The following is a 27732-nucleotide window of genomic DNA, read 5'->3' as shown; positions in this document are numbered from 1 at the left end:
CCTACACTTAAAGTAGCATGTCAATAATTGTCACCATATATTTGTAGAACCATGCCACCATGGGGGAGGGAGGAGCAGAAGGAAGGGGAGAAAATTTGAAACTCAAAGGATTGTGGAACTGAATGTTGTAAACTAAAAGTAAATAAATAAATAAATATATTGCTTGTTGGAGGGGGGAAGGCAGGGCAATTGGGGTTAAGTGACTTGCCCAAGGTCACTTGGCTAAGTGTCTGAGGTCAAATTTGAACTCAGGTCCTCCTAACTCTAGTGCCAGTGCTCTATTCACTGAGCCACCTAGCCGCCCCAATAAATCAATTTAATATGGAAAAAAAAATTGCTACCATAGAGCTTAACCACTTTTTCAGTAGCTGACTTTTTTCATTCTTTCATCTCTTGCACCTGTTTTGTCTCTCCATTCACACCCCAACACCCTCATAGTATAGATCCCCACCCCTATTACTTCAACTACTTTTATAGAATCCTAATAATCCAGCCTCCACACCGTTACTAAACCTATCTTCCTAATTTGCAGGTCTGACAATGTCTCTCCACTGCTCAAAACTCTTTAGTGGGTCTTTATTGCCTCTAGGTTAATGGTTCCTGACCCAATAGGTATGATGTTTTTTCAAGTGATCAGAGAATGACCATGGGCACTGAGAAAGGTAATTTTGATGTTGCTCCAACAAAACATGCAGTTTGACCCAATATAACAATTAAGCGAACATACCCCCTATAGATTGACTAAAGTACCATACCCACAGGTATTAATATTTTTCAAATACATAGAGATGCTAGGGTAATTCAGATCATCAGTCTAGAAATTGAAGAGGACTGAGTAGTCAGCCTTTCCAACCCCTTTGTTATTCAGATGAGGAAACTGAGGCTCATGAAGTTTAGGTGTCTTTCCATCACAGGAAGTAAGCATTAGAGGTAAGATTTGAATCCAGTTCCTCTGACTTCAGAACCAGTTCTTTTTCTCCTGTACCAGATGACACAAAGTAATTTAAAAGCATTACTGAATTCAGAGTAAGTTTATGCGATAATTTACTCTCAACCAACTGATGTTAATAGTATAAATGCTCTCCTGGAGGTGTTCAAGGAATTTTTAGATACCTTAAAAAGGGGGTCTTCAAGCTTGAAGAGGTTAGGAACTACTGTTGGATGGGTTGGTATTGAAGGCCGTCCATAATATGCATCCAAAATACCTTTATAGCCTCATTTCATAGATTGCCTCTCTGTGAAACCTTTTCTGAATCTGTCTCCTTTTCTAGACTGTATTCTTTGTCTCCTCTAGTTTTCCTAAGAACAGTCAGTCCCCATCGCATTCTGTCTTGTGGCGTATGTGCCACATCATCTCTAAGTAGAACGACCCAGTTGAGGGGACAGACTATGTCGTTTTTTGTTTTTGTTTGTTCTTTTTATCTTCGTGTCTTAGCATTATGGACATTATGGGTGCTTGGCAAATATTTATCAAATTGAATTTGAATTCATTCTACTAAATAACTGCACTGCATTAGTGCCACACATGCATCTAAAAAGGCAGCCATAAATTTTAGTCTGAAAATTGTATTGAATCTATTACATTTAAGAGCTAAGCTTCCCTTTGAGCTGCTCCAGAGTCACGTTAACAGTCAACCCATTTAACAATTAAGTAATCGTACCTCCTATGGAATGACTAAAAGCATCACACCCATATGTATAGTGCTAAACAATTTACAAAGTGCTTTCTTTCACATTCATGATTTCATCTGATATTCATAACTCAGACCTTAAGAAGTACAAGATGCTTTCCTCACATCAACCCTGTAAAGTAAGTACTATAACTATTGTTATCTCTGTCTCACAGATGAGAAAAGTGAGGCTCAGAGAGGTTAAGGGATTTGTCCATGGTCACACAGCTGACAAGTGTGGATACCAGAATTCACACCCAGGTCTCTTGCTTCCAAGCCCAGAGCTACTTTCTCCATTCTATGTAGGTTCTCTGAGCCTCACCCAGGGGAAGTGGGTTTTTATCCTTGCTTTTCAAATTAGAAAACCAAGTTTCAGCAGGATGAATTCAGTTGCCCAAGGTTACACAAAGAGGAAGTGGTAGACCAAAGACCAGAACCCAGTCCTTCTGACACCTAGCCCACTTTTCTTTCCTCTAGAACATGACAGATATAGAAACTATCCAGAAAAGCTTATATAGCTCTTTTTGTTGACAATGAATAGGAATAAATGGGTTACAATCTGCATTATTGGAGAGAATATCTATATTAATGAGATTGCTGATCCCTTTGAATATTACTGTACACAATTTGGAATTCGTGAATTTGGGTTTTTGCTTCCTTGACCTTGCATTTAGGAGAATAAAACAAGAGAGGACAAATTCTGGAGAAAAATCTTTTGTAAGCAACAAAATCAATTTGGTAGCTGATTTGTAAATGCAAAACCTTAACAGTTCAGATGGTTAAAAGCAGAAGAAGAAAGGGGAAAGAGGGATGGAGAAAGAACTATTAACACTGAGTGGTGATTAAAAACCTTGGGAATTTTAAACAATCTCTTTATGTGTAAATTAGACATTGTGCATGTCCAAAATGACATGTTCTAAGAGCTAGCTTTCGGCTTAACAATTGGAAGATTTCAATTTGCCTACATGAAATCATTCAAATGAATTACTTTAATATGTCAAGAACTAGGCAAATTTCCCACTTTATGCTATGAAAGGAATCGCCTTCTGCCATCTCCATGCTATAAATGGATAGATGACCAGATCCATAACTAACCCATCTCCCTGTCAATCAGGAGACTAATTCTAAGGGTCTTACTGGCAGATCCATGAATGCTGAGAAATTTTTGTGAGAGATGAAGTCAATCTACTCTCGAGTCTGATTTTTAAATTGTGGGTTGTCCTTTTGCAAATGATCAACATCAAACCTGAATGATGTTTCTTTTTTGTTTCATGAAATCATGAACATTTCAACTTGATTATTTCCATAATAAATAAGTTATTGCACATACATATTTCAAAGAGCTATAGTTAGTGCCAAGAACATTTGAGGAAAGCAGCATCCAGAAATGTGTGTAAAGAAACGGCACATATTATTTGCAGGGCAGGACGCAATAAAAAGAAGAGGATTATATGATGGAAAAGGGAAGGGAAGAGATAAAAAGCTTTAAGGCAAAATAGCAGGTGAAACCCTGGAAATGATTTATGTATGGAGTGGGAATCTTTCCACCCACCATCCTAGTCACAATCAGTCAAGCAATCAATCAGCAAGCATTTATTAAGCCCTAACTCTATACCAGGCTCTGTGCTAAGCCTTGGGAAAACAAAGAAAAAACAAAAATAGTCCCTGCCCTCAAAGAACTTGCATTTTAATGAGAGAGATGTATATGTATGTATGTATATATATATATATGTGTGTGTGTGTGTGTGCGTGTGTATACGTAGAGAGGTATATATGTGTATATATATACACATACATATATGTACATACAAGATATATACAAAATAATGCAAGGTAAGCTGATAAGGGAAGGCACTAACAGCTGAGGAGACCTCCTATAGAAGATACTACTTGATTTGAGTTGTGAAAGAAGCCAAGGATTCCAAGAGGTAGGTGTGAGAAGTTGCATTGCTGGCAAGTTTCTCCAATGATTTTTTATACTTATTTAAATGTAGCATTATGAACTATCTCCTTTATAGTCTTATTTCTAGACCTCCTATGCCTTGATATTTCTAATGTTTGTGGTGTATTTGATGGGGTAGTTAGGGAGGATTCTGTCCAGATTACCAAAAACTTTCTAGACTGCTTTGGGAGCCTCTGGGGGTGTCTAAAACTTAGCTACTTCCTGAGAGGTACTCTAAATTTTCCAAAGTGACTCAAGCCTGGAAGGGGTCCCTCAGACCTACATCAGATTTAGCTGAAATCCATACAAAGTACTGAGACTATAAAGACTATTCAGAGGCCTGACTCTGAATGTTTTACTCTAGATTACAGTGAGGCCAGACTACTTAAAACAAAAAGAAGACCCGTTTCTGTTCCACCATCATGACTAACAAAATGTCACTATCTGATTCAAATGCTTCACACTAATATAAATACCTCTGTAACAGATGGTTATAATAATAAAAATACAGCTAGGTCCTAATTAATGCAGATATAGAATCCCCTAGTCACATATAGTAGAATTTAAACCATTCATAATTATAATTATGTGAAATATGGTGATTGGTTCCAATCCAATGGAAATATGCAGTAGGAATTCAAATAATGTGACCACTTCAGGGGATTCACTTTTCATATTCATTGGGACTCAGCTGTATATGACTTGTAGCCACTTTAACGGAGAAAATACCATGCCCAGCATTTTGATGGTGATTGGTAAGACATTTTCTAAAATCTTTGGGGGCGGGAAAGGCAGGGCCTGTGATTTCATTAATGTAGGGAACTCACAATGAGAAAATGCCCTTTATCAATGCAACTCTGCAATTGTTCTGCAAGTAATAGTTTTATAGAGAGCTGCACTAAGTGATTTACCAGATGTCACATGGTCAGTATGAGTCAAAGGACTGTGAGTGCTACTCTCTAGCCCATTGTATCATGTTGCCTTTCTATAGCTAAAGTCCATAAATAATACTATTGATGGAATTAATAATTCATGTGTTGCATAAATGCTTTCTTAGAAGGCTATACAAAACTTAATTAAATGTGTGGGTAAGAGAGGGGTGACTAGAATGTTATAGGAGCAATATCTTAATCCCTTCTTCCACTGAGGTTAGGTTTATTTTTTTCCTTAAAAAGTATTACGATATTCCTCTAGACTTAGTTGGCTCAGGGTAAGATTAAGGGCTCAGACTGCTGATGTCACATTACATGAGTCCAAAGCAGAAAAAGGCCCCAAAGGGGCTCAGATGCTTGGCTGGTAGATCATGACAGAGGCTTCCATCAGCTGAATCAGCTCAATAGGGTTCTTAATGCCTAGCCTTGTTGAGAATCCTTCTGTTGTTATGGTAAAGTAAATTTCCTTTGAAAAAAAAAACCATCAAATGACCTCTTAGTATCTCATTTTATTCCAATATTGAGCCTAACCTACCATGCAACTAGCCTGAGTCAGACCCAGCCCAGAACGTGAAGTAAAAATACTGTGGGAAAAGAATCACTATAATAATAATAGTTAACATTTATATTGTGTCTACTATGTGCCAGGCACTAAACTAAGTGTTTTGTAAATACTATCTCATTTGATCCTCACAATAATCTTGGGAGATATGTGTTATTTTTATTTCCATTTTACAGATGTGGAAACTGAGGCAAACAGACTTGACCCAGGATCATATAGCTAGTAAGTATCTGAGCCAGATTTGAACTTAAGTCTTCCTGACTCCAAACCCTGAGCTCTATCCACTTGCATTACCTACCTGCCTTACATGGAGAAGTCATAGATAGAATACACAGGTGGAGGGCATGAGGGGAGAGGTGTCAGTTTAGCAACAGAGCCTCTTCTGAAACATGTATCACTAAATACTTGAGTAATTCCTGGTTTGAATACCAAAATCATCTTTCCTTACACGATAAAAACATTCAATTTCTTTTGCAGAGATCACTAGAAATCTAGTCTTTCCTTTACATCCCTTACAATAGCACTTACTAATAATGTGTTGGCCTTCATTTGGAAAAGGGAGGCCCCTGAGTTGGTGGGGCATGTATATAGATTTATTTTCCAGTAAGGGGGGGGGGAGTTTTATGTTGAATTCTCCATACTATCCCACCCAATCCTCCTTCTGACTCAAAGTACATATTTAGAGAAGATTAGGAGACTTAAGGGTACAGTCTGTGTCAGTGTGGTAAAACAAAGCTAAACAGACAACAATAAAATTCATGAGAGGAGTTTTATCTCATCAGGGTGCTAAATGGATTATTCTACAACAGAGAGCCATCTGACTTACAGTTCATGGAATTTCACTAATTGTAAACAACGAGGAGAAGAGGATGATAAAACATTTTGATTTAGAAAAAAAGTCTGAATTACAGGATATTTTAAACATGATAATTTACTTCTTTTAAGTATAGTATATATTAAATTTATATGCATATAGTATAAACATCTAAATAAATGTGTATATCTATATGGGCTTATACTGACCAATCCGTTTATTAATAAGTAAAATGAATTAATGAAAATTATACTTCATACAAGAGCTATACGCATAAGAATGTACAAGAAACAAACATTTTTTTACCTATAAAAATTAATTAAAGGACTCAGAAGTTAACAATCTTTCGAAGAAATCTCCTAACTGCTTGACTTGAATAAACTATTGAATTTAGGACATATTTCTTTTGATTATTAGCAAAATGCAACATATCTTCCTACAGAGGAAAATCACTTTGAACTTGTTATTCAGTAAAAATCAGCAAGTACTAAGCTTTCATTCTCACAAATTCTGAATCGCTGACATCCAAATTAATACAGCTTTGCTGTACCTACATAATCCTTGCCCTTTTTGTAGTATAGGGGATCATGGGTTTAGAGAGACAAGGTATTTCAGATATCATTTAGCCCAACCCCCTCATTTTACATATGAGGAATATAAGGCTCAAAGAGTTTAATTAATTTGCCCAAGACTAAACAGATTAAATAGTCTCAGACTTGGAATTTGAACCCAGTTCCTCTAATGGCTCCAAATGTGATGCTCGTTTCACTGAAATGCAGAGATCCTAAGTGATGATTGACTATCTCTAGAATCAGTCCATCTACAGAGTAAAGAAGGAGGAATGGGTAGGGACAAGATGAGGATCTTCTAACACAACCTTAATAATTTACTTTAAAAATGTCAGAAACCAAGTCACCACAAAGTCAATATCTAAGAGACTTCTACAGAGCACCTGCAGCTTTAAAAAGGAAAACAAGTCTGATCCAAGGAGAGTGAAAGGTATAATTCAAAGGCATTAAGTCAGAGATGATGCCTAGTTTCTTCATCTGCTTTGACACATAATCTCCCTGGGCAGATCAATCTACCTGTAAAATAAGAAGAGCTCTGGCTCCTTAAGCACTAATGATGCCAATCTCTGAGTATCACTGTTTTGATTAGTAACACAGGTCTGAATACCATTCCATGAATAATAGGCAATGTGGTTGAAGGTTTTCTTTGGATGGAAAGAAATTAAAGAAGAAAAAAGAGGGGTGGGGGTTTGTTCTTTTACCAAAGGCAGTTTTTCACAGAAAGGCACTGTGGTATAGAAAAGCAGTAACCTGGGTTCAAACTCGGGATCAGCTATTTCTTGTACTTGTACTACATATCTGACATATTGCTGCTGTTGTCCTTCAGGCAGGTCTGTCTCTGTGACCCTATTTGGGGTTTTCTTGGCAAAGATACTGGAGTGGTTTGCCATTTCTTTCTCCAGTTCATTTTATAGAAGAGAATTAAGTGATTTGCCCAGAGTCACACAGCTAATAAGTGTCTGAGGCTGGATTTGAATTCATGAATTTTCTTGATTCAGAGCCCTGTGCTCTATTCACCTTGCCCTCTAGCTGCCAAGGCAAATTACTTAACCTCTCTTAATTTCCATTTCCTTCTCACCTGTAAAATGGGTATAAGATAATAATACTTGGGCTATCCACACCACAGAACTGTTATGAGGATTAGAGCTGATAACATTATCTTTGTTTGTACTACTCTGTACCCATAAAGTGCTACATAATTGTCAACTCATATGTCTAGAATCAGAACCATGGTCAAATATATTGACGAGTTTGTCATTTCTAATATGCATGTAATTTTTTTGCCACACAAACAAAAAAGGTGAAGGTATTTTAATAACAAAAAGCATTCTAATTGTTTGAAATGCTAGGAGAGACAAGATCTTTGCTTGGGGCATTAAAATTAGCCATTTACCTCCATACCAGTTATTAGCTAAGAATACTGGAAGAAAACAGGCTCAGAAGATTTCCAGAGAAAGACATTTTGTTAGTGGGAATTCAATGAGTCCCCACAGTGCTTGCCTTGAGGTTGATGATGGCATGGTTGCCATGGACACTGCATTTCACTCTACTAGAGCACATAGGATCCATTCTGTTCAAGGCCCACTAATACTACTCTGAAAAAAAGTGCTACAGCTATGGCTTGTTTTGTTACCATTCATTTGTATGGTGTCTTCTTAGTAATGCCTACAACTTTCCAGTCTAACCTGGGAAAACATGAACAAAAACAAAGGGATCAAAAGGAAAGTCACATTTCAACATGTCACAGTCATACAAATGTGCCATAGAGGGTTAAATCTATTAAGTAAAATGAGATCAGATCTTATAAAATACAGCCCTTTGTCCAGCATGACAAATCTAAACTTATATATGGATGAAATCCGTTCTAACAAGATAATGCTTATGAAGAAACAGCAAGGTCAAATAGTCTGTAAGCTTCATGAGTTGCCCTAGTAACTAAACCCATAGGGAAAGAGAAATAATTGAGGAGTAATAAATGGTGCTATGATGAGCATATATAATGTATGAGAATAACATTGTCCTTTATGGGACAAATAAAGCAAGTAACACATTAATTGAATCCAATTAAAAATGCATACAAATGCCTAGTTTAAAAAAATTGAATGACAGAGAGTAAGAGTAGTATTTGTTTTGACAAGCTGTGAGTTTCTATGCTTGTGCCAATTTATAAAATTAGATTATATTGAAGATTACTCAAGTATATTTATGCCACATGAAAGAAATTGATTGGTTATTACTTTGGAACCAGCTATAAGAGTAAGCATAATTTGGGGAGGCTAGGTGGCACAGTGAGTAAAGCAACGGCCCTGGAGTCAGGAGGACCTAAGTTCAGTTCCAGCCTCAGACACTTAACACCCACACAAAAGAAAAACTAGCCATGTAACCTTGGGCAAGTTACTTAACCCCAATTGCCCTCCAAAAGGCAAAAAAAAAAATAAGCATTATTTGTCAAATTAAGCAGCATCAATTAAATTAACCATGTTAATGAGAAATGAATAAGCTCTGTCATTTTTACTTTAAAAGTTCACTTACTACTCACAGTAATGCAAAACAACTTCAACAAGTGTATAGACAGGTCATTAGGACATAAAGCTACTTGCAGTAAAAAAAAATATGCGATCAATATGTCCATACTAATTCTTTCAGAACATATATATTTAAAATCTCTTCAATTGATCAACCAAAAATTATGAAATAAAGTTCATTTCATGTAACAGTGATAATACATAGGAAAGTAAAAAACATTTTTTTTAGCAAATATACACATCAGCAATATCTTAATGAAAGAGATAGTATGAAGAAACTATGCCTAAGATTATCTTAAAACATCTGATTTGGCTTGTTAAGAAAAGATAGGAGAAAAAAACTCAAAGAATACATATTACCAAAACTAGCTTCGTTTAGAAGGGATTCATTCGATGCATTTTGAGTTTTGGCCAACACTCCTCTGTATCACAAAGATAAAATTCAGTTGGATGAATTTCAGAACATCCAAGGGGTTTCAATAGCTATCAGCCTGTTGTTCTTTTTTTCTATCTGATTTTGAAGTAGTTAATACAGTATACTGAGTTTTTAAGAAAGAAATATAAGGGTTGGCCTAAATTGAACAATTTTGTTCCAATGACACTGATCTGTATCCAATAACTGAAACTTTCCAGTTTTTTATTTGAATAGTATGGGATTGCGGCTTTCTAAAAGAAGGAATCTTTTCCTTTCATAAATGAGAAAATAAAGAGTTTATTTCCTGGCTACTGTGAAAGAAGCCATTTACCCAAAAAATCCACAAATAATAAAAATCAGAATATATCTAACCTTAAATCAATAACAAGAAAAATACTTGTAGAATAAGTCAAATTTGCTTCTGTATAAATCCATATGGCATGAAATATTTATAATATTCCAAATCATGTTAATCATAATGCTCTGGCTCATGAGGACCAAAGAATCTTGGAACAGCTGAGAACATATAGGATCTTCACTATCATTTCACTATCAGGAGCCCTGCCATCAAGCAATCTGGGTTAAGTCCAGATACAAACCCTTTAGGGTGGCTCAGGACTTCCCAGGCATGTTCTAGCTCTTACCTAAAGCCCTGGAACCACCTCCTATACCTCTCTCTAAGTTCCAGTTGCCCAGTGACAATTTACTCCTCTCAGTCCATTCAAAGAACTTAAAAGATTGGCCGGGTTCATTTTACACCTTTCCAAGCTCCACTTATTTCCCTATGTTTTCCAGGTTGATGGCTCTCTTCTCACAGGGAAGAGGTCCTTTCTCAGAATCCTGATTTACAACATTTAATACTAAGGACTTATAGCAATAACTTTTGCAGTTCTCACCCACCTGTGTGCATCTGATTTAGTTAGTTGAGTTGGTGTGCTCACTGGCTATAAATAGTATCCAGTAATTTAATGCAAAGTACCCAAGTCATAAGTATAGTATAATAGTGAAATATGACTGGGAGAGCTATTTCTATATTTTATTCTCTTTCAGTCCAAGTACCCCAATTATAAAATGACACAAGTGGCTTGCTTTTTGTGTGTGGGATGGGGTGGGGAAGGCAATTAGTTTTGAGAAGTTCATATGAATGGCTAGATGAAACACTTATTTTAACTGGTTTTTCTTTTTCTTTTCATCAACTAAACATAAGTTCACAATATGCTACAAAACCACAACCAGAAGCACAAAGACATTAATATTCACAGATTTCAAGCTAAGGATAAGGCCCGTAGGTGTCATCTGCTCCAGCAGTATCAAACTAAAATAGAAACAGGGGGCACTACAGCATACAGAAGGATCTTGCCGGACATATATGGGCTTAGTTTTAAGATGTACTGTTATCTATGTCATGTAATTTTTACTTATTTTGTTAAATATTTCCCATTTGCATTTTAATCTGATTTTGGCCATGATCAGGAGTGATGAGCTACAGGAAGCTCACCATCTCTGTGTCTGACATCTCTGATTTAGTTTAAAGCCTTCATTTTATGGATTAGGAAACTAAGGTTCAGAAAATCTAAGAGACTGGCTTGAGTTTACACAGAAGGTAATCAGCAGATCCAATTCTATAATTCAGTTTCTCTGACTCCAAATCCAAAGACCTTCCCCTGAACCACTGCCCTTTCAACACTTCAACAGATCAGTCACTTTGTTAGTATGACAATAAACTGATGGCAATCCCTCCATACCTTACTATAGTTTCATGGGTTCCTGTACCTGAAAAAATATCATCATTCAGTAGCCAACCTTCTAGTGAGAAGAATCTCCACACTTAGCTAGAGTGGTCCCCAGACAGCAGGCATTGTTTGACGTCAGGACTGGACTTGAAGTATTTCCAGCTTGACAGAACCTGGCACAGCCTGTTCTCTGCTGGCACTGACTTCAAGAAAGTGTTCTTGAAGTCACCTGGGTCACCTCCAATGCTATGATGAGGCACTGAAGCAAGATTTCCAGATAAGCAAGTAAGTTGAGTTTTCTCAAGAAACAAATAAAATGAAAAAAATCATTTTAACCAATCAAAACAATAAATACCAATAAATCAAATATGATGAGTACTCACTATATATGAAGCTAATTCAGTGCTGAGAGCTGGGAGGGATACAGAATATTGTATAATGCAAATTGGGGTTAAGGAGAATCCATTTTTTAAGCCAAGGAGCAGTGTTTTAAAATTACTTCGTTATCTTATACAGGGTAGATTGGAGCTGGTAGAAACTATAATCAAGGAGAGAAGCCAAAAAGAAGATAATTGCAATAATCTAGATAGGAGATAAGACAGCATGAGTCAGGGTGGTGACAGTAGCAATGGATATAAAAGGATGAATATGAGAAATTTTGAAAAAAGAAAAATCCACAGGACTTGGTACAAAATTTCCCATCATAGATAAAAACCTATGGAATAGGTGATTATGTTAGAGATAGACCTCTAGTTTCCCTCCTATCTCCACAATGCTCATTTCTAAGGAAATGCAACCATTGTCCTCTTTCATGAATCATTTCTCTTTCTTACTTGTGACAACCCTACCCCACCTCATCCTGTAGCTGTTCTACTGTGATTATCTGTGGTTGACATTGGAAATGATAGAATTGCTTAACCTCATAGATATTATTTAATTGTAGTGGTTATTCTTTCTTCTAAGAACTAGAGATAAAGGGAATGGACTTGCAAATTGGAACACAAAAAGATAGGTATGGTCTAGGTAGAAAAGGGTAAAGAAGGAGGGTAGAAAGGTAGAGGGTAGAAAAGATGGGTAATAGATGTCTGTGTAGATAAGTGACCTCTCCCAAATTGTGACCCAGAGTTTATAACTGTTCTAGGCAAGATTTCCTGTTTCCTGCCTGTGACTTGGTCTGTCTCCTCACACTTTGTCATATATTTTTGGTGTTGGCGACTTTGATCAATGACAATGAGTGGGTGAAATGGAATGGGGGAAAAGAACAGTCAAGCCACCATAACCTGGGAATGGGTGTAGGGGTGAAGGATACTACTAAAAATGCAATTTGAAAATGTTCTGAAAACATTGCAGCATCTAGGAAGCAGTAGGAAATTTGATGTAAAAATACATAAATAACTTGTGGTTCTATTAATTAAATATTATTGAATTAGTCCTTGAGAAAGTCCTATGTCACTGACTATTGCATTAGAAGCCTTTATCACAGAGATATGTCAGCCTTTCTCTTGCTGTGAACAAGCCTCCTATCTCACTTTAATTGATTTGTCACCTTCTGAAAATCAAGAAAATATAGAGTGTGAATCTGTGGGATTTAGCTTAAGTCAGTTACAGCTTTTAAAATAGTCTCTAGGGGTGGCTAGGTGGCACAGTGAATAGAGCACAGGGCCTTGAGTCAGGAGGACCTGAGTTCAAATTTGACCTCAGACACTTGACACTTACTAGCTATGTGACCTTGGGGTAAATCACTTAACCCTAATTGCCCTGCCCTCCCCCTCCAAAAAGCAAAAATAAAATAAAAAATAAAATAGGCTTTATGTATACTTCTACCTTATCTTCAAACACTTCATTCGCTCAAATAACCCAACTAAAATTCAATAAATTCTGTTTTTCCCTCAAAAGACCTATCTCTGGCCCTAGTAAACTTTAAATGTGATGACCCCCAGAAAATTCTATTTAGTAGTTACTATGATCCTTTTGAGGCTACATTCTACTCCAAAGGAGCCAAGATATTTTCTTTTAACCCTGCCTCTCCCCCCCCCCCATCCATAGTTATATTTTTTAAGAAGTGAAACCAGAAGAGGGAGAGGGGGAAAAAAAAAACAGTAACACCACATCTGGAGTAGCTAAATTCAGTCCAATTCAGAGAGGCACTGAAAAGTAGTTTATCAGAATCCCATGACCTGCAAAGAAAATCTGTGATATTAATTAAGGTTAAGTCACAAGGAGAAAAACATAGCAATCCATACAGAATCATGAATACCTTTTGTCCAATAGAATGTAATTATCTGAAGGCAGAGACTGTTTAGGCATTTTTTAAAAACTTATGGTCATCAACTAAGAGAGAATTTATCCTAGTAGAGAGAGGACTGACTTTTGAGTCAGGAAAATCTGAGTTCAAGTTCCTGCTCTGAAACATACTAGTTGTATGACCTTGGACAAGTCACTTAACTTCTCAGCTGGCTAGGACAAGTTTCAAAGAAAGTACTGACCTGCTTTGGTAGGAATTTCCTCCAGAAAGAGATCCCTATATCAATGAAATCACAAATCCAGTTTCTATCTGGAGTATCTGACACATAGTAGGCCCTCAATAATATTTGCTAAATGTTCTTTGTGCAAGATTTATTTACTTAATAAAGCCACATTCCATTCTTCACAGTAGTATTTTTGAAAGCATTAAATGAATTGGAAACTAGACCAAGTGTCAAATAAATAGCAAACCTATGGTAAGGCAGTTGTTCTTGTCTTTGGTTTCTTTCCAAGGAGTCAGAAGAAGCAACTTAGTCTCACATGACTGCATAGAAACAATAACTGGAAAACTCAGCCAAAAAAAAAGTCATTAAATTTTTAGTATTTCAAAGTGAAGTATATCTGTAGTGTGTTGAGTGAGGTTTCATAGGAAGGGAAACCCCTTTCATATTTGATGGGGAAATCCCACAACAATGTGCTACTGTGGAAAGAACATCAGATTCAGTAAAAAGGAAACTCATCTCCTTAGTCAGCTCTGCTATCTAGCTATATGACCTTGGGCAAGTCATTTCAACTTCTCAGAATATTAGTTTTCTCTTTTGTTCTAATGACAGTCCCTTCCAGTTCTATGCTCTATTTTCACTTGAAATAGAAAACCAACATATAGCTTCCTGTCACTAAATGTAGTTGGGAAAAGAGCTTAAGAATTTTTTTTTTTTTAAATTACAAAATAACAGTCAGGAATAAAATATTAACAAAGTCGGATTGTAAAGAATCACAGACCCGGGTTGGGTAGGGGGAAAAGCTAATTGGATAAGGAATAAAGGAAAGAGAGGCTGAATGGAGACAAAAGCAGAAACAGCGAGATGAGACAGGGAAAGATTGAATATGATAGAGTGACAGAGGCCACTGCTGTGACAGGTCCTGGAGCAAACAGAAGGAGGGAAGGAGAAAAGATGGGAAAAGAGGAATAGAGACTGAGCGCTAAGCAGAGGAAGTGCACAGGGAGAGAGAAGGCAGATCCTTACCTCCAGAGAGAGTTTCTGCTTGAGCACCAGGGCAGCGCACAGGTAGCCCGCGCGGCCCACGAACAGCTCGTCGGAACCGCACTCCAGGAAGGAGACCGGGGCGCAGATAGCGCACAACTCCCGGAACTTGCCCAGTGGCTGCACATAGTCAGGCCGGCCCAGGGCGTGGTAAACTAAGGCTGCCACCGCATACACACCGGCGCCCCCAAGCAAGAAGGCAGCACGAGTATCCGCGTCGGACTCCCCCCACTCCTCTGCGCGAGTGCAGGCGTCGATGAGCCGCTTGGCCAAACGGAGATACCTCTCCCGGGACTGGGCGAAAAGAGGGCACTGGGAGACGTGGTACAGCATGTAGGCCACCCCGGCCACGCCGCTGTACAGACCCCCTTGGCAGCAGCTCTCCCCGGCCGCCGCCCCCTTAGACTCCGCGCTGCTCCCAATCTGAGGCAGCTCCTTCAGAATGCGATCGATGGTGGCGGTGACCAAGGGCGCTACCGCCTCTTTGCACTGGCCAACGAGCAAGCTGCCCTGGTAGTCATCGAAGCGGTTGGCGAAGCAGCGTTTGCTCTCCATGTCCCACCTCCCCTTGATTTCTCTGTCTCTCTGTTTCTGTCTGTCTCTGTCTGTCTTTGTCCCTCTGTCTGTCTCTGTCTTTGTCTCTCTGTCTGTCTTTGCCTCTCTCTCTCTCTCTCTCTCTCTCTCTCTCTCTCTCTCTCTCTCTCTCCCTCTCTCTCTCTCTCTCTCTCTCTCTCTCTCTCTCTCTCTCTCTCTCTCTCTCTCTCTCTCTCTCCTTGCTCTTCACCTCTTCCAACCCTACCCCACTCCCCAAAATAAACCCGGAGCGGGCTGGGGTGTAAAGTGGGCAAATTTGGGGGGCTGGTGGAGGAGGTAACCTCACAGAGCACCCACACCCCTGCTCTCCCCAGAAACTAGATGGATGCAGCAGGGGAAGAAGAAAAGGAGCGAGAGAGGTGAGAAGAGGAGGGGGTTCACAGAATGCCAAGCAGAGGCTGGTAAAGTGGGTCACGGAGTGGTGACCGATAGGGCTGCCGCTGATGCTCTGGAGGTTGTAGCGGGAGAGCAGAGCCCACGGTGACCCGGGAAGATGCTTCCTTTCCCTGATATCAGTACAGTTTATTATAGGTTTTCTCCTTTCCTCTAGGGACCGCCTGCTGCTGCTGCTGCTGCTGCTGCTGCTGCTGTTAATGCGCCGCTGCCGCTGCTGCTGCTGCCGCTACTGTGCAATCACTCACCCTCACCACCTTTTCTCTCTTTCGGCAGAGTCCAGCTGAACAAAAGAGGGAAGAGGTTATCTGGCTTTAACCTATTGGTAAACCACAGCCACACATCCCGCGCTCCGCCTCTGGCTCCTCCCCTTCCACTCGTCCCAGTCTGAAAGTGGAGGGATGACACCTGGAGAGGCTAAGGGCGCGCGTGGCCTCCCCACGGTGCAATTTCTTAATACTGAAATGTTGAATCTAGGCGTGTACTCTTTATTAAAGGTGAAGAGAATACTCAAAAAGAAAGCTGGTTGCTTTTTTGTACTTTTTTTTTTTAGCACTTTTAAGATACTTCCGGACACTTTGGGGTTCTCTCTCCATTTTCTTAATCCCACAAGTTCTATAGGTTTAGTAACTCCAGTTTTTTGGGAAATACTGAATCTTCTTCCAAGAGAAGGTAATGTCATAGATAAGGTGAAATTCTATGTGCTGTTCATTTCATTTTTGAGCACATAGACTTTTGAGACTTTAACAGTGCAAAAAAAAACAACATATCAACAATTTAAGAGCAACATCTCGGAATCACAGAAGACAATGCAGCACTGCCATGTTTTGTTGTTTTTATTATTATTATCAATAATACTACCCAACATCCTTGACTTTTTTAAACTGTCTCTACTCCTTTCTACGTGCTTCTCTTGCTTTTAGTTTGAGAAATCTAAGACCAAAAAAAGTGAGCTGATGAGTGTTTAAGATTTTCATAGGAAATTGCTAATGGTGGAATTTTAGACAACTTGGAAAGGGAGAAGAAATTATTTTGGGCAGGGGAAAACAATTACTCTATTTACACTATCATAATGGGTGTGCTAGTAAATGCTTAACTGTCTCTCCAAAAAAAAAAAAATAAAAAAATTAGGCAGGGCATACTTTTCCACTTAATCTACATTATTAACATGTTCTCAGTCACTTTTCTAGACAATCAACAAAATAAATCAAGCCCTAATTTATAGTATTTACTGATTCCTGAAGCATTTGTGTAAATGTTCATAATTAAAATATAACAATCGACTTTCCCAGTTTGAGCTGGCTCCAGCACACACTTAGGTCATAAAATCATAGGATTCGGAGCTGAAGGAAACATTAGAGGTAATCTAGTTTAATTAGTTTCCTTTAAATCAAGAGGAAGGAGACCCAGAAAGATTCAATTACTTACCCAACTCATGCAGGAAATAAATAGGAGGGCTGTGATTTGAATTCAGGTCTTTTGACTCCAAATTTTGTCCCACAACATATATTCTAACTGAAGTCTTGATTAACGGCACAACATTTCTGGAAATTGTCAGGTTTTTTTTTTTTTTTAACAAATGAAGAAGTGGAGATTTATCAGTGTAAGTTTGGCCCTTGCTTCATACAATACAAAGGTGGAACTCAATTTATGGTAATTGCCAGAGACATAATTTCCTTCCACTTGGCATGAATCCTGGTGCACTTACTTTCACAGTATCCTTCCATGGTAGGTTTTTGCTTGATCTATAATCATATAAAGTGGGTATTTGAGGCAGAGTGGGGAAAAAGTAATTAGAATTGAATTTCTCCTCCCTCTACAATGGAAGAAGGGACTGTGGAGGAAGGGCAAGGGAAAGGAGAAAAAGGTCACAGATACACAGAGCATTCCGGACAGATTTTCAATCCCCTAGAAGCAGGAAGTGCTCAAGAAACCTTGTTAAGAAAGTTCTGTTTCATTCAATACCACTCCCCAAATCCTGGGTGCGGGGCCATCTGCATCTTTTCTAAGGCTGTCCTTTTATCTCCTCCAATTAGGTTAGTTTCTTGACATTAAGGGTTGTTTAATTTTTTTTTCTCTGTAAAACATCTACCTTAGACAGTGCCTGGATGGTGGGAGCTTAATAACTGCTTGTTGATGGATCTTCTATACTTCAACTTTATAGGAACGACAACAGAAAGGGTATGGCATTAGAGGTCCTGGGTTCAAATACTGCCTCTGCCACTTACGACTCTTGCAGACATGAACAAATTGCTTTCCCTTCCTGGGCCTCAATTCCCTCAACTGCAAAATGAAGGTGGTGGACTAACTAGATGACCACAAAGGTGCCCTTCATCTGTGAACCTCTGATTATATGTACTCTGTTTGGTGGTGATGGAAAAAACAACAGACATGCAGACACTGAAGCTCAGCAAGGTTTTGAATTCTGGTGGAAGTGAAGGAAAGTCCTTAGAGTGTAACAAGGTAAGATGCAGGACATAAGTAGCTTCCACAAAGGATCTGAGGAGGTGTGTGGACAGGAAATTTGGAGAGTAGAAGAACCTAAAAGTTCCTCTCACTGCAGGGACCAAAAAGTTATGGAGGAAACATTTTATCTATACTTTACTATTATTTTTGGAACTTAGCTTTATGTGGTTAGAAACTGTCTCCAACCCAAAAGCTTACTGTAGAGGTCAGACTCAGAGATGTTCTAGGGAAGCTGAATGGCTGGAAGGAATACTTAGATCCCACACAGTGCTGGTTTTGAGTCTTCTCAGGTCTTGTCCTATTCAAAGTGTGTGTTTTGGTTTTCCCAAATTTGAATGCTTATACTTACTGATATACATCTCCAACCGCCCTTCTCTGAAGAGCTACCTATTGCCTACATTCGGCCAATCAGACAAAGGTCTTTATGCTCTTGTCTGAACTCTGTGTAATGTAACCTCACAATGATGTAGGAGCAAGTTTCCATCTCTTTCCTTTGCTAAATGACCTAATAAATTTCTTTCTAAAACTATTTCAGATTTGGGGATTAGTTCTCACGACTCAAACAAAATTATCAGGGAGTAACGAGGATTTTGCATGCATTCTACATCCAATGACACACATTCTTCCAAATGTAATAGGGGATTGTACATGAGCAGAGTGTGAAAGCAGCTTGGGACCCTGATTCTGAATGGTGTGATGGAATGGAATGAAAGTGCCTTGAAGACACTTTGGAGCTTGTGGAGACATTCTACAGATGGTTCCAACCTACTAAGTGATTGACAGTTCTCATTTTGGTTGCAGTTCTATAATTGGAACTGGAAGTGCCTTCAAAAAGCTTTAGTCAGCTTGATCATTTGGCTCTCTCTTTGGGCATCTCTGCTCCTAACTGGACTCTGTGTTCTAAAGGTCAGTGGTGTCCAGTGAGAGACAGTGCTTTGTCCCTCTCCCTACAAAGTTTGACATGTGCCCCTGTTAAAATAGATTCAGTTCTTTGCCTCAGATTTTGTTCTTTTGTTTTAGGTGAAGGAGATTAATTGGGAGGCTCTAATCTTCTGTGCTTCCTAAAGGTCAGGAAGGAGGGTAACAAGCACTTGTTAAGCACCTAAGTGCCAGGTATTGTACCGAACCCTTTACAAATATTATCTCATTTGCCTCACAACAACCCTGGGAGATAGATATTATTGTTATATCTATTTTACTGTTGAGTAAACTGAAGCAGACAGAAATTAAGTGCCTTACCCAAGGCCATACAGCTTCTTAAGTGTCTGAGCCTAGATTTGACTTCAGGTCTTCCTGACTCCAAGTGAGACTAGAGGTGGGAAAGTTTAATATCTAATGAAATCACCAGATGCAATTTCATTATCAGGCTGTTAATAGTATGCCACCTAGCTGCTAGGTCAGGTGGATGAGCCTACAGAAACCCAGGAGTCTGGGAGTCTGAGTAGTGAGGAAGTTGAGTCCTTACTTGTTTTTGCAGCCAGCCCAGCATAAGTGCCATTGAGGACCGAGGAATGATCTTTAGGACCCTACACAGCAGCTGCTGAGACAAGGATTCATCTCAGTTATGCTTCATTTGGATATGAACTTGATGGAACCAATCAATATTACATAGAAATTGTGCTAACTCTGAGACCCCTGTCCCCATAGACAGAGGTGGTGCAGGGCACCATGCGCCCCCATGGTGTTGGGAAGAAATGTTTTTACTTTTGTTCTCAACATTTTCAAAGCAAATTCTTCTTTATAAAAGATAATTGATATTCAGTGAAGTGGAAATGGGGCACTAGTTACTATTGACTAACAGTGGGAGGAACAATATTGAGGAGGTTCAAGCTGATGGCATAGGAGAAAGACATTCCAGCTCTTTAGTGGGAACCTCTGGAACCCTAATGTGCAGTAGCCTGACTCTGGGATAGTGAGCCCAAGCCATTTTTCTACACTAAAAAATCCACAAGATTTGCCTTGACATTTGCTGTTTCTAAAAGAATTTGCTGATGTGTGTTTCTTAACATATGGTTTCCACACCTTGGCTGTTTAGTCATATTCCTTTCCCAAAGCTGTTGTATTATGAAAAACTATGGTCAGAAAATAAGTTTGGTAGGTTCATGGAAGAACTAAAATAAAATTATGCAAAACTGTCCAGGAATAAAATATTAAAAATCAAATGGGGTTTGTTTATGCAAATTGTGAATATCTGTGCAGATAATTGTAGATGATTATGCAAAAAAATTATGTCACTCTAAAATCTCAAGACCTATGCTTTGCTACATTTTATCAAATCAAGTTGATTGAAATATTTCCTAAAAGTTGATCATATTGAAGTTTGTCTTTATCCCTAGTACCTAACATAGTGCATGGTACCTATCATTGTTTCCTGGGCCCCATACTTAATAGTCAGTGCTTAGTAAATACAATGAGTGAATAGTACGGTGACTTTTCAAGATATAACTGAAGAAGTTGCAGATTAAGCCTGTATCACACTAACATGAAAAATACCATAAGCATAAGGACTTTCTTTTGGTTCAAAGAATACATTTCCCTGAAAAATTTAAAATCAATGTGCATTTGCCAATGTGGAAAGAAGACCAGATTTGAAATCAAAAGACTTGTATTTGAATTCCAATTCTGAATCCCACAGAGCTCTGGACAAATCATTCAAGCACTGTTACACTCTGTTACCCCACTGTTTTCTCTTCTGTAAGATGAAGATATTGGACTAGAAGATTTCTAAAGCCTGTTCTAATTCTAAATCTGTGGTCCTATGATCTTACTCCCTTTAGTTCAATTCAATAATTAATTAAAATTATCTGCTATGTGCTAGGCATTATACTGGATTCTGAATAACATTATATAGTTCCCAACATTTCCTCAAGTAGAAAGAATTACCAAAAGCAGCTCAGTATAATGGTATTATACATTAGGTCTTAGAGGAAAAACTGCACGGTAATGGGGATATGTCAAAAGAACAGCTCCTAGGCATTAATTCAATTTGACAGAAACTTTTCAGGCCCTACTATGGTCAGAATACATCTAGCTATGCAGTCTAGTAGAAGGATATGAAATATGTCCACAAATTTACAGCACAGTGGGGAAACATGATACAGACATATCTTAGGCATAGTGTTAGACCAGTGGTGTCAAACCCAGAAAGGAGGGGCCTCTAAACTGTACATAAGAATCCTTGCAGCAGCATTTTGACTTAGAAAACCACATATTAACATTATCTATGTTCTATTGTATTTTTATTTATTTTGTTAAATATTTTTCAATTATATTTTAATCTGATTCCTACTATACTCACCACAATATTGCCCATGAGCAGTACATATGACATGTCTGGTGTAGACTCCTACTTTCATTCTTTACATGCTCAACCTGCACTCAAGCAGGTAGGTCTAGGGTTCCCAGAGAGGAATATGCCACAGTGATACAACTTGAAAATCTCAGTTTTAGGAGGTAACTCATATGGAGGGAGAGTCAAACTCTGAAAACAAATGACCAAAAAGTCACAGAGATTATGCAACCACTGTTAACTCTGAAAATACCAAAGGGCTCACCAAGGTTATCACCAATATTAACTCTGAAAAATAAAATAAAATAAAAATAAAGTAGAATGCTAACAGTGGCTATAAGAAAAAAAATTTTTATTCTGTTGGAGGAGGAAAAGTAGATGTGCATACCAGGGTTTCCTTTGTGAGGAGACCGAAGGAAGAGAGGTTGAGCCTTGATACATATAGCTGTGGCTAGACAAAGAGACAAGTAGTGAGAGTTACCAGCAACAATGAGGCTATTCATAACAGGGCTACATGACTGGAACATGATTCCTGCAGGTGCTTGACTGAGCTCAGGGACTACCTGGGGCTTACTTGAGCCAGTTCTGTGATTTAACTGCATCAGAGTTCATCCAGAGGGTGAGTACAAAGGATTATTGTTATGCCAGGCTCAGGGCATGACTTGCTTGCTGGGTCTTAGCTCCAGAAAACAGGTGATCTCCTAAGAGTAAAAAAAAGGGGTTAAAAGAAAGGGGTGATCTTGGCTTGGGGATCCTGACACTTTTCACTGTATATAGTGGAACCATTGTGGTTCCATTTGAATAAAATTAATCATTAAACCATTAAATGTTAAACATGAAACATTTATTTAATGACAAGGCAAAAGCAAGAATAATAATAATGTTTACTCAGAAGAAAATAAGCAGAAATAATCATAACTTTTATGCAACATAAGGCAAAACTAATAATAATCAAAACATCCCTTTACATTCAAATATTTAGGTCATATTTTTCAACATCAATGCATATGGTATTGATGGGGAAAATAAAAACACATTTGGAGAAACCTGAAAGGGAGACAAATGAGTGGGGGAAACATATGTGCCTAGGATTTCTCACAAATGGATTATAAGCCTTGATATCATTAATCCCTTCAAGAACAATCTCTACCACTTGAAACCTCTTCTCTGCTGGTTACTCACTTTCTGGTCCTCACTGCTCTCCTGCTTAGCAAATCTAATCATCTTCTGCTCTTCAGCAGATGAAGTAGTGATTCTCTTCTCACACAACCATTAAAAAGGTAGTGTTGCACTCTTTCAATAAGTCCTTTCTTTAAAGCCCGAGAATTCCAAAGTTCCTCAGGTCTGCCTATAACAAGGTCTTCTGCTCTGTTCAAATGCTCCAAAATTCTTCTCATAGCAAAGCACAGCTCACAACAAAACAAACGCAACATTTGCGTCTCTCCTACTTTTTATTCCCTTCAAAATGGGAGGAAAAAGGCAGTAGAGGTCAACCTAAGAATCCCTGAAAGGTTTTCCCACTCTAGGTCTATAGGTGGCACTAGAGAGCAATATGCTCTAGCAGCTCTTTCCCCCATGGGGATTTAGGTCTCTGCCAATAAGCAACACGGATCTTTATCTTACGGATAAACAGAAAATCAAATCCTTTCTTCCAATCAGAAATTTCTCAGCAAAACAGCTGAAGAGGCAGTTGTCTCTTCTGGAAGTCTATTATATCATGTGTCCCTGGTCTCTTTGACTTCTCTTGTGCTCATCCTACTTACTATTCTTCCGTCTATCTCTTCCCATAGTTTCTTCTCAAACTTTCTTTGCGGCTTCTGAAATCTCCCCCCATCTCAGATCAGAGCCCCCAAGGGTCAATCACTTATATTTACCTTGTGAGGTAAAACTTAAGTAGGATGGTCAACTATAAACCCAATAGTCCTTATATAATTTCTGTATAGTTCCCAAAGTTATTTATTTTATTTGATGAAATCTCATCATCATGCTCTTAATTCAGGACACTCAGTACCTTCTCAACTCCCTCAGCCTCATCTCAGCTATGACTGGAGAGCTGGAGGGTGGAGGTAGAGTACCAAATTTCCAAGCTTTCCTTCATAGAGGGCAGGAATCTGGACTTTCCAACTAATTCTCCATTTTCCACCTGCAACTGTACTTGATTTGAACTCCACAGAACATGATCCTTCTGTGCCAGGTACCCCCTGGAAGCACCCCTGCCCCAAATTCCAATTTTGTTTTGTTTGTTGCCTTCCCTCATTATACTGTAGGCTTCTTGAGTGCAGGGGCTGTCTTCCTTTTTCTAATTTGTATTCTAAGCACTTAACAGGGGCAGCTAGGCAGCGCAGTGAATAGAGCACTGGCCCTGTAGTCAGGAGGACCCGAATTCAAATCCGGCCTCAGACACTTAACATAAAAACTAGCCATGTGATCTTGGGCAAGTCACTTAACCCCAATTGCCCTCCAAAAAAAAGAAAAAGCAAAAAACCACCACCACCACAACAACAAAAAAGCACTTAACATAGGGCCTGACACATAGTAGGTGTTTCATAAATGTTTATTGTGTTATATTGTTTATTGACTTGAGGAAAAAGGAAGAATCAAGGAAGGATTCAAAAAAGAAGTGCCATACTTGACTCAGGCTTTTAAAAATTAGAAAGGATTTCAAAAGACACATGATGTCCACAAAAAAGGGAACTGATTTTTCTACTGTAGTATATAGGTTGTCCAAGGCTAAGTAAATCTGAGGGTTGCATTTGATTCTGGGAGTCAGAGGAGGAACGATATCAGCCAACTGGAGCAGTTCCAAAAGAGAACAATGAAGATAGTTGAGATGACGCTGTCTAAGTATGAGCTGAAGAAAACAGGGGTGTTAGCACAAGCATCATAGTGGGTCATGATAACTTTTTTTTTGGAGGAAGGAAAGCAGGGCAATTGGGGTTAACTGACTTGCCCAAGGTCACACAGCAAGGAAGTGTCAAGTGTCTGATGCCAAATTTGAATTCAGGTCCTCCTGACTCCAGGGCCAGTGCTCTCTTCACTGCGCCACCTAGCTGCCCCACTCATAATAACTGTTATGTGAAGAGAGCTTATGTGGAAGACAGATAAAGAGTTATATCTGCATGGTACGAGAGAGCAAGACTAGGGGTAATGACTTGAAGCAATTTCTGGAGCTGAAGTTGCTATTCCATTTAGGGAACTGGGGAAAGGGGGAATTTGAGGGGCTAAATAGAATAACAGGTTTGAAGGGGACAATAGAAGTCATTTAACTGAACCTCACACTTTATAGAATAAGAAAGGAAGATCCAAAGGAGTGAAGTTTAATAATGCCCAAGCTTACCAAATAAATCAAATACAGAGTTTGAACTCAGACCCAGGTCAATCAATAAACATTTATTAAGTGCCTACTATATGCCAGTCCCTGCTTTGTAGTCCAAAGCATTTTCCACTACACCACAGCTGTTTCTCATGTCTTTTTTTTTTTTTACTTCAGTTGGGGAATGAAGAGGCCTGAGATGTTTATTCATAGGCACAGTTCTATGGATAAAACATGAATTTTGAATCTCAGGAGAAGAAAAAAAGCAAATTTCCTTATGTCATGCAAGGAATGCCTTTTAGTGTCAGAAAACATTATCTATACTAGATATGCTCTGGGTTGTCCCAAAGCGAGTACATAAAATATTTAGGATGAATAAATACAGCACACTGCTTTATATCAGCTCTTACAAATAGATGTATTTTATTTGCAATAAACTAAGAATGTTATATTTTTGGGGATATTGCTTTTGTGCATATTTCAATTGTTTAATTACTGGATCAATTGCAATCTGTATGAAATTGGACATTACGTATCCTGAGCATTTTGAATATATTTCTGGTAAATCATTTTTATTTTCTTGTGTATTCTTTTATCCCTAATTAGATTTTAAGCCTCTACAAGGCAGGAGTCATGACTTCTATTTCCTTATATTTCCCACAATGCTTCTAAATCAAAGTTTGTAATAATTGATTAACTGATACAAGAGATGGAAGAGCTTATCCCTGCCTCCCTCCTCTCCCTGACTTTTTCTTTTAATTTCTTACATTCTTTCTCACTTTCTTTCCTGTTTCCTTCCTCAAGCATTTTTGAGCACGTGTTTTAGGAGTTCTTAACACTGAGTCTGTGAACTTAGGTTTGTTTTTCTTAATCAATCAATCACTGAACATTTGTTAAGCCCCTACTATGTGCCAGGCATTGTGCTAAGCACTATTTTAAAGAAAATATTGTGACATCTGCATTTCAATATAATTCGTTTCCTTTGTAATCCCATGTATTTTATACATTTAAAAACATTGCTCTGAAGTGGGGTCCATAGATTTCACCAGTTTATCAGAAGGGTAAACAAGACAAAAAAGTTCAAGAATACCTGACCAAGTACATGCTCAGGTCTGTGCTCAGTGTTTTCAAGGTACCCAATATCTACTGGATACATTCCTTACAATAAGAGGCAGTATAATGAAGCTGGAAAGACAGAATATGCATAGATCTAAAGCTGTCAGTGACCTTGGTGGGGGGTGTCATCTCTCATTTCACACATAGAGAAGCAGCTGCATGTAGTGGAAGATTTGGTGCAATTTGGAGCTAAAGAATATGGGCTCAAATCCCAGCTCTATCTCTTGCTGCCAGTGTGATTTGGGGCAAATTACTTAACTGGACCTCACCATCCTCATCTGTAAAATGAGACCACTGTCTTCCAACTCTCAGTCTATGATCCTATAAAAATGAGGACTAGGGAGGGTTAAGTGATGTGCCCAAAGTCACAGAAGCAGGATTTGAAATCAGGCTCCTCAGTAGTGGTTTGTACTTGCATGTTTTTTTTTTTTTAATTCTACCACATTGCTTATAAAACAATTAGAGAATAATTATATTTTTGCACCAGATTTATAATTTCCTTCATTCCCTATTGAGAGAACTATCAATATAAATAAACATCTGCTCTGCAACTAACTATGTCAGAGAGCTGCCCCAGGTTGCTGCCATTATGTGTCAGAAACAGTCCTGGAGGGGCAGGTAGGTGGGACAGTGAATGGAGCGCCGACCCTGGAGTCAGGAGGACCTGAGTTCAGATCTGGCCTCAGACACTTAACACAAAAAATAGCTGTGTGACCTTGGGGAAGTCACTTAACCCCCCAATTGCCTTCCAAAAAGAAAAAAAAAGAATGACAAAAAGGATCTATTCAGAAAAACATAAGGAGATTTGTACAAAATGTCATAGAATGAAATGAGTAAAGCCAGAATAACAGTTTATACATGACAAGTATAAACCACTACAACATTGTAGGAGATGTGGCACAATGGATAGAGAAAGGCCTCCCTCAGAGCCAGGAAGACCTAGACTCAAATCCTACCTCAGATATATACTTACATTGTGATCCTGGGCAAATCCCTTAATCTCATGGTGTTTTAGGTAAATCTCCAAATCTGTAAATTGAAGAGAAGGTTTCAGTCTGCCCTGGTAGAAGTTCCCTCAGTGAGAGTTTTTTATACTAATAAAATCATAGATCCAGTTAGTCCCTATCTCTATCTCTTCAATATGGTAAAGACAATCTATTTTGAAAGCCTTAAGAACTTTTATCAAAGCAGTAAACAATCATAGCTGCAGAGAACTCATTGTAATACATGTCATCTAACTCCTGACACAGGGAGAGTGAAGTTAACATGCTGAATGAGATATACAGTTTTCAGATGTGACCAATGTGTATGTTTTGCTTGACTATATTTGACACAAGAAGAGGTTTATTTTAATTTGAGAGGAAAATTTATGTGGGAGAGGAGGAGGACTGATTGTGACATCAAAAAAAAAAGGAAGGAAAAGAAAATCACTAAAGCTTTTTTAAAACACATAGAAGAAAACAGGAGAAAGTTCAGAAGGGTTTCCTGAAGTGACCAGCAGGAAAGCCTTGAAATTAAAATGTTTAGTTTCCATAAACTTTAAACAAAACATGTTATTCATTGTTTTATATGAAATCTTTTTTTCTGTTCTTTGTATACACACATGTTCCTGTTAATTAGTGCTTGTCAAATTCAAAGCAACAACAAAAAATTATTTCAAAAAACCTTGAAGTTAAAAAGTTACAAAGTTTAGATTTTATGTAAACATTTATTAATAATTAACAATAATATGAATAATTAAAATAATGAATAAATTCTGAAATTATATGGAAAAGGAGTCATTGTGTCTTCTTGAGCATTGATGTGATGTGATAAATATAGCTAGATCCTGGTTAGTGCAAACAAGGAATCCTGTTAAGTAGTTGCATTATTTGAATTGGCACTGCATAT

The 27732-nt window shown here is 38.3% G+C and overlaps 1 protein-coding gene across 1 annotated transcript in view; it reads right to left on the bottom strand.

Annotated features, from left to right (window-relative positions):
• LANCL3 (LanC like family member 3) overlaps window positions 1-16132 on the bottom strand; it is a 106648-nt gene extending 90516 nt beyond the window's left edge. The window contains exon 1 of the mRNA XM_069063469.1: window positions 14654-16132. Coding sequence (XP_068919570.1) covers window positions 14654-15226 — 573 coding nt within the window. The 5' untranslated portion in view covers window positions 15227-16132. The remainder of the gene's footprint in view (window positions 1-14653) is intronic.
• Between the last annotated feature and the right edge of the window lie 11600 nt (window positions 16133-27732).

Source organism: Petaurus breviceps, unplaced genomic scaffold (assembly GCF_028583685.1).
Source record: "Petaurus breviceps papuanus isolate PSGF00001 unplaced genomic scaffold, PetGlider_PUasm1.0 90574, whole genome shotgun sequence".
In the NCBI taxonomy this organism is placed as follows: Eukaryota; Metazoa; Chordata; class Mammalia; order Diprotodontia; family Petauridae; genus Petaurus; species Petaurus breviceps.
Note: the sequence above shows the minus strand (reverse complement) of the source record. Positions and strands in the feature narration are given on the sequence as shown.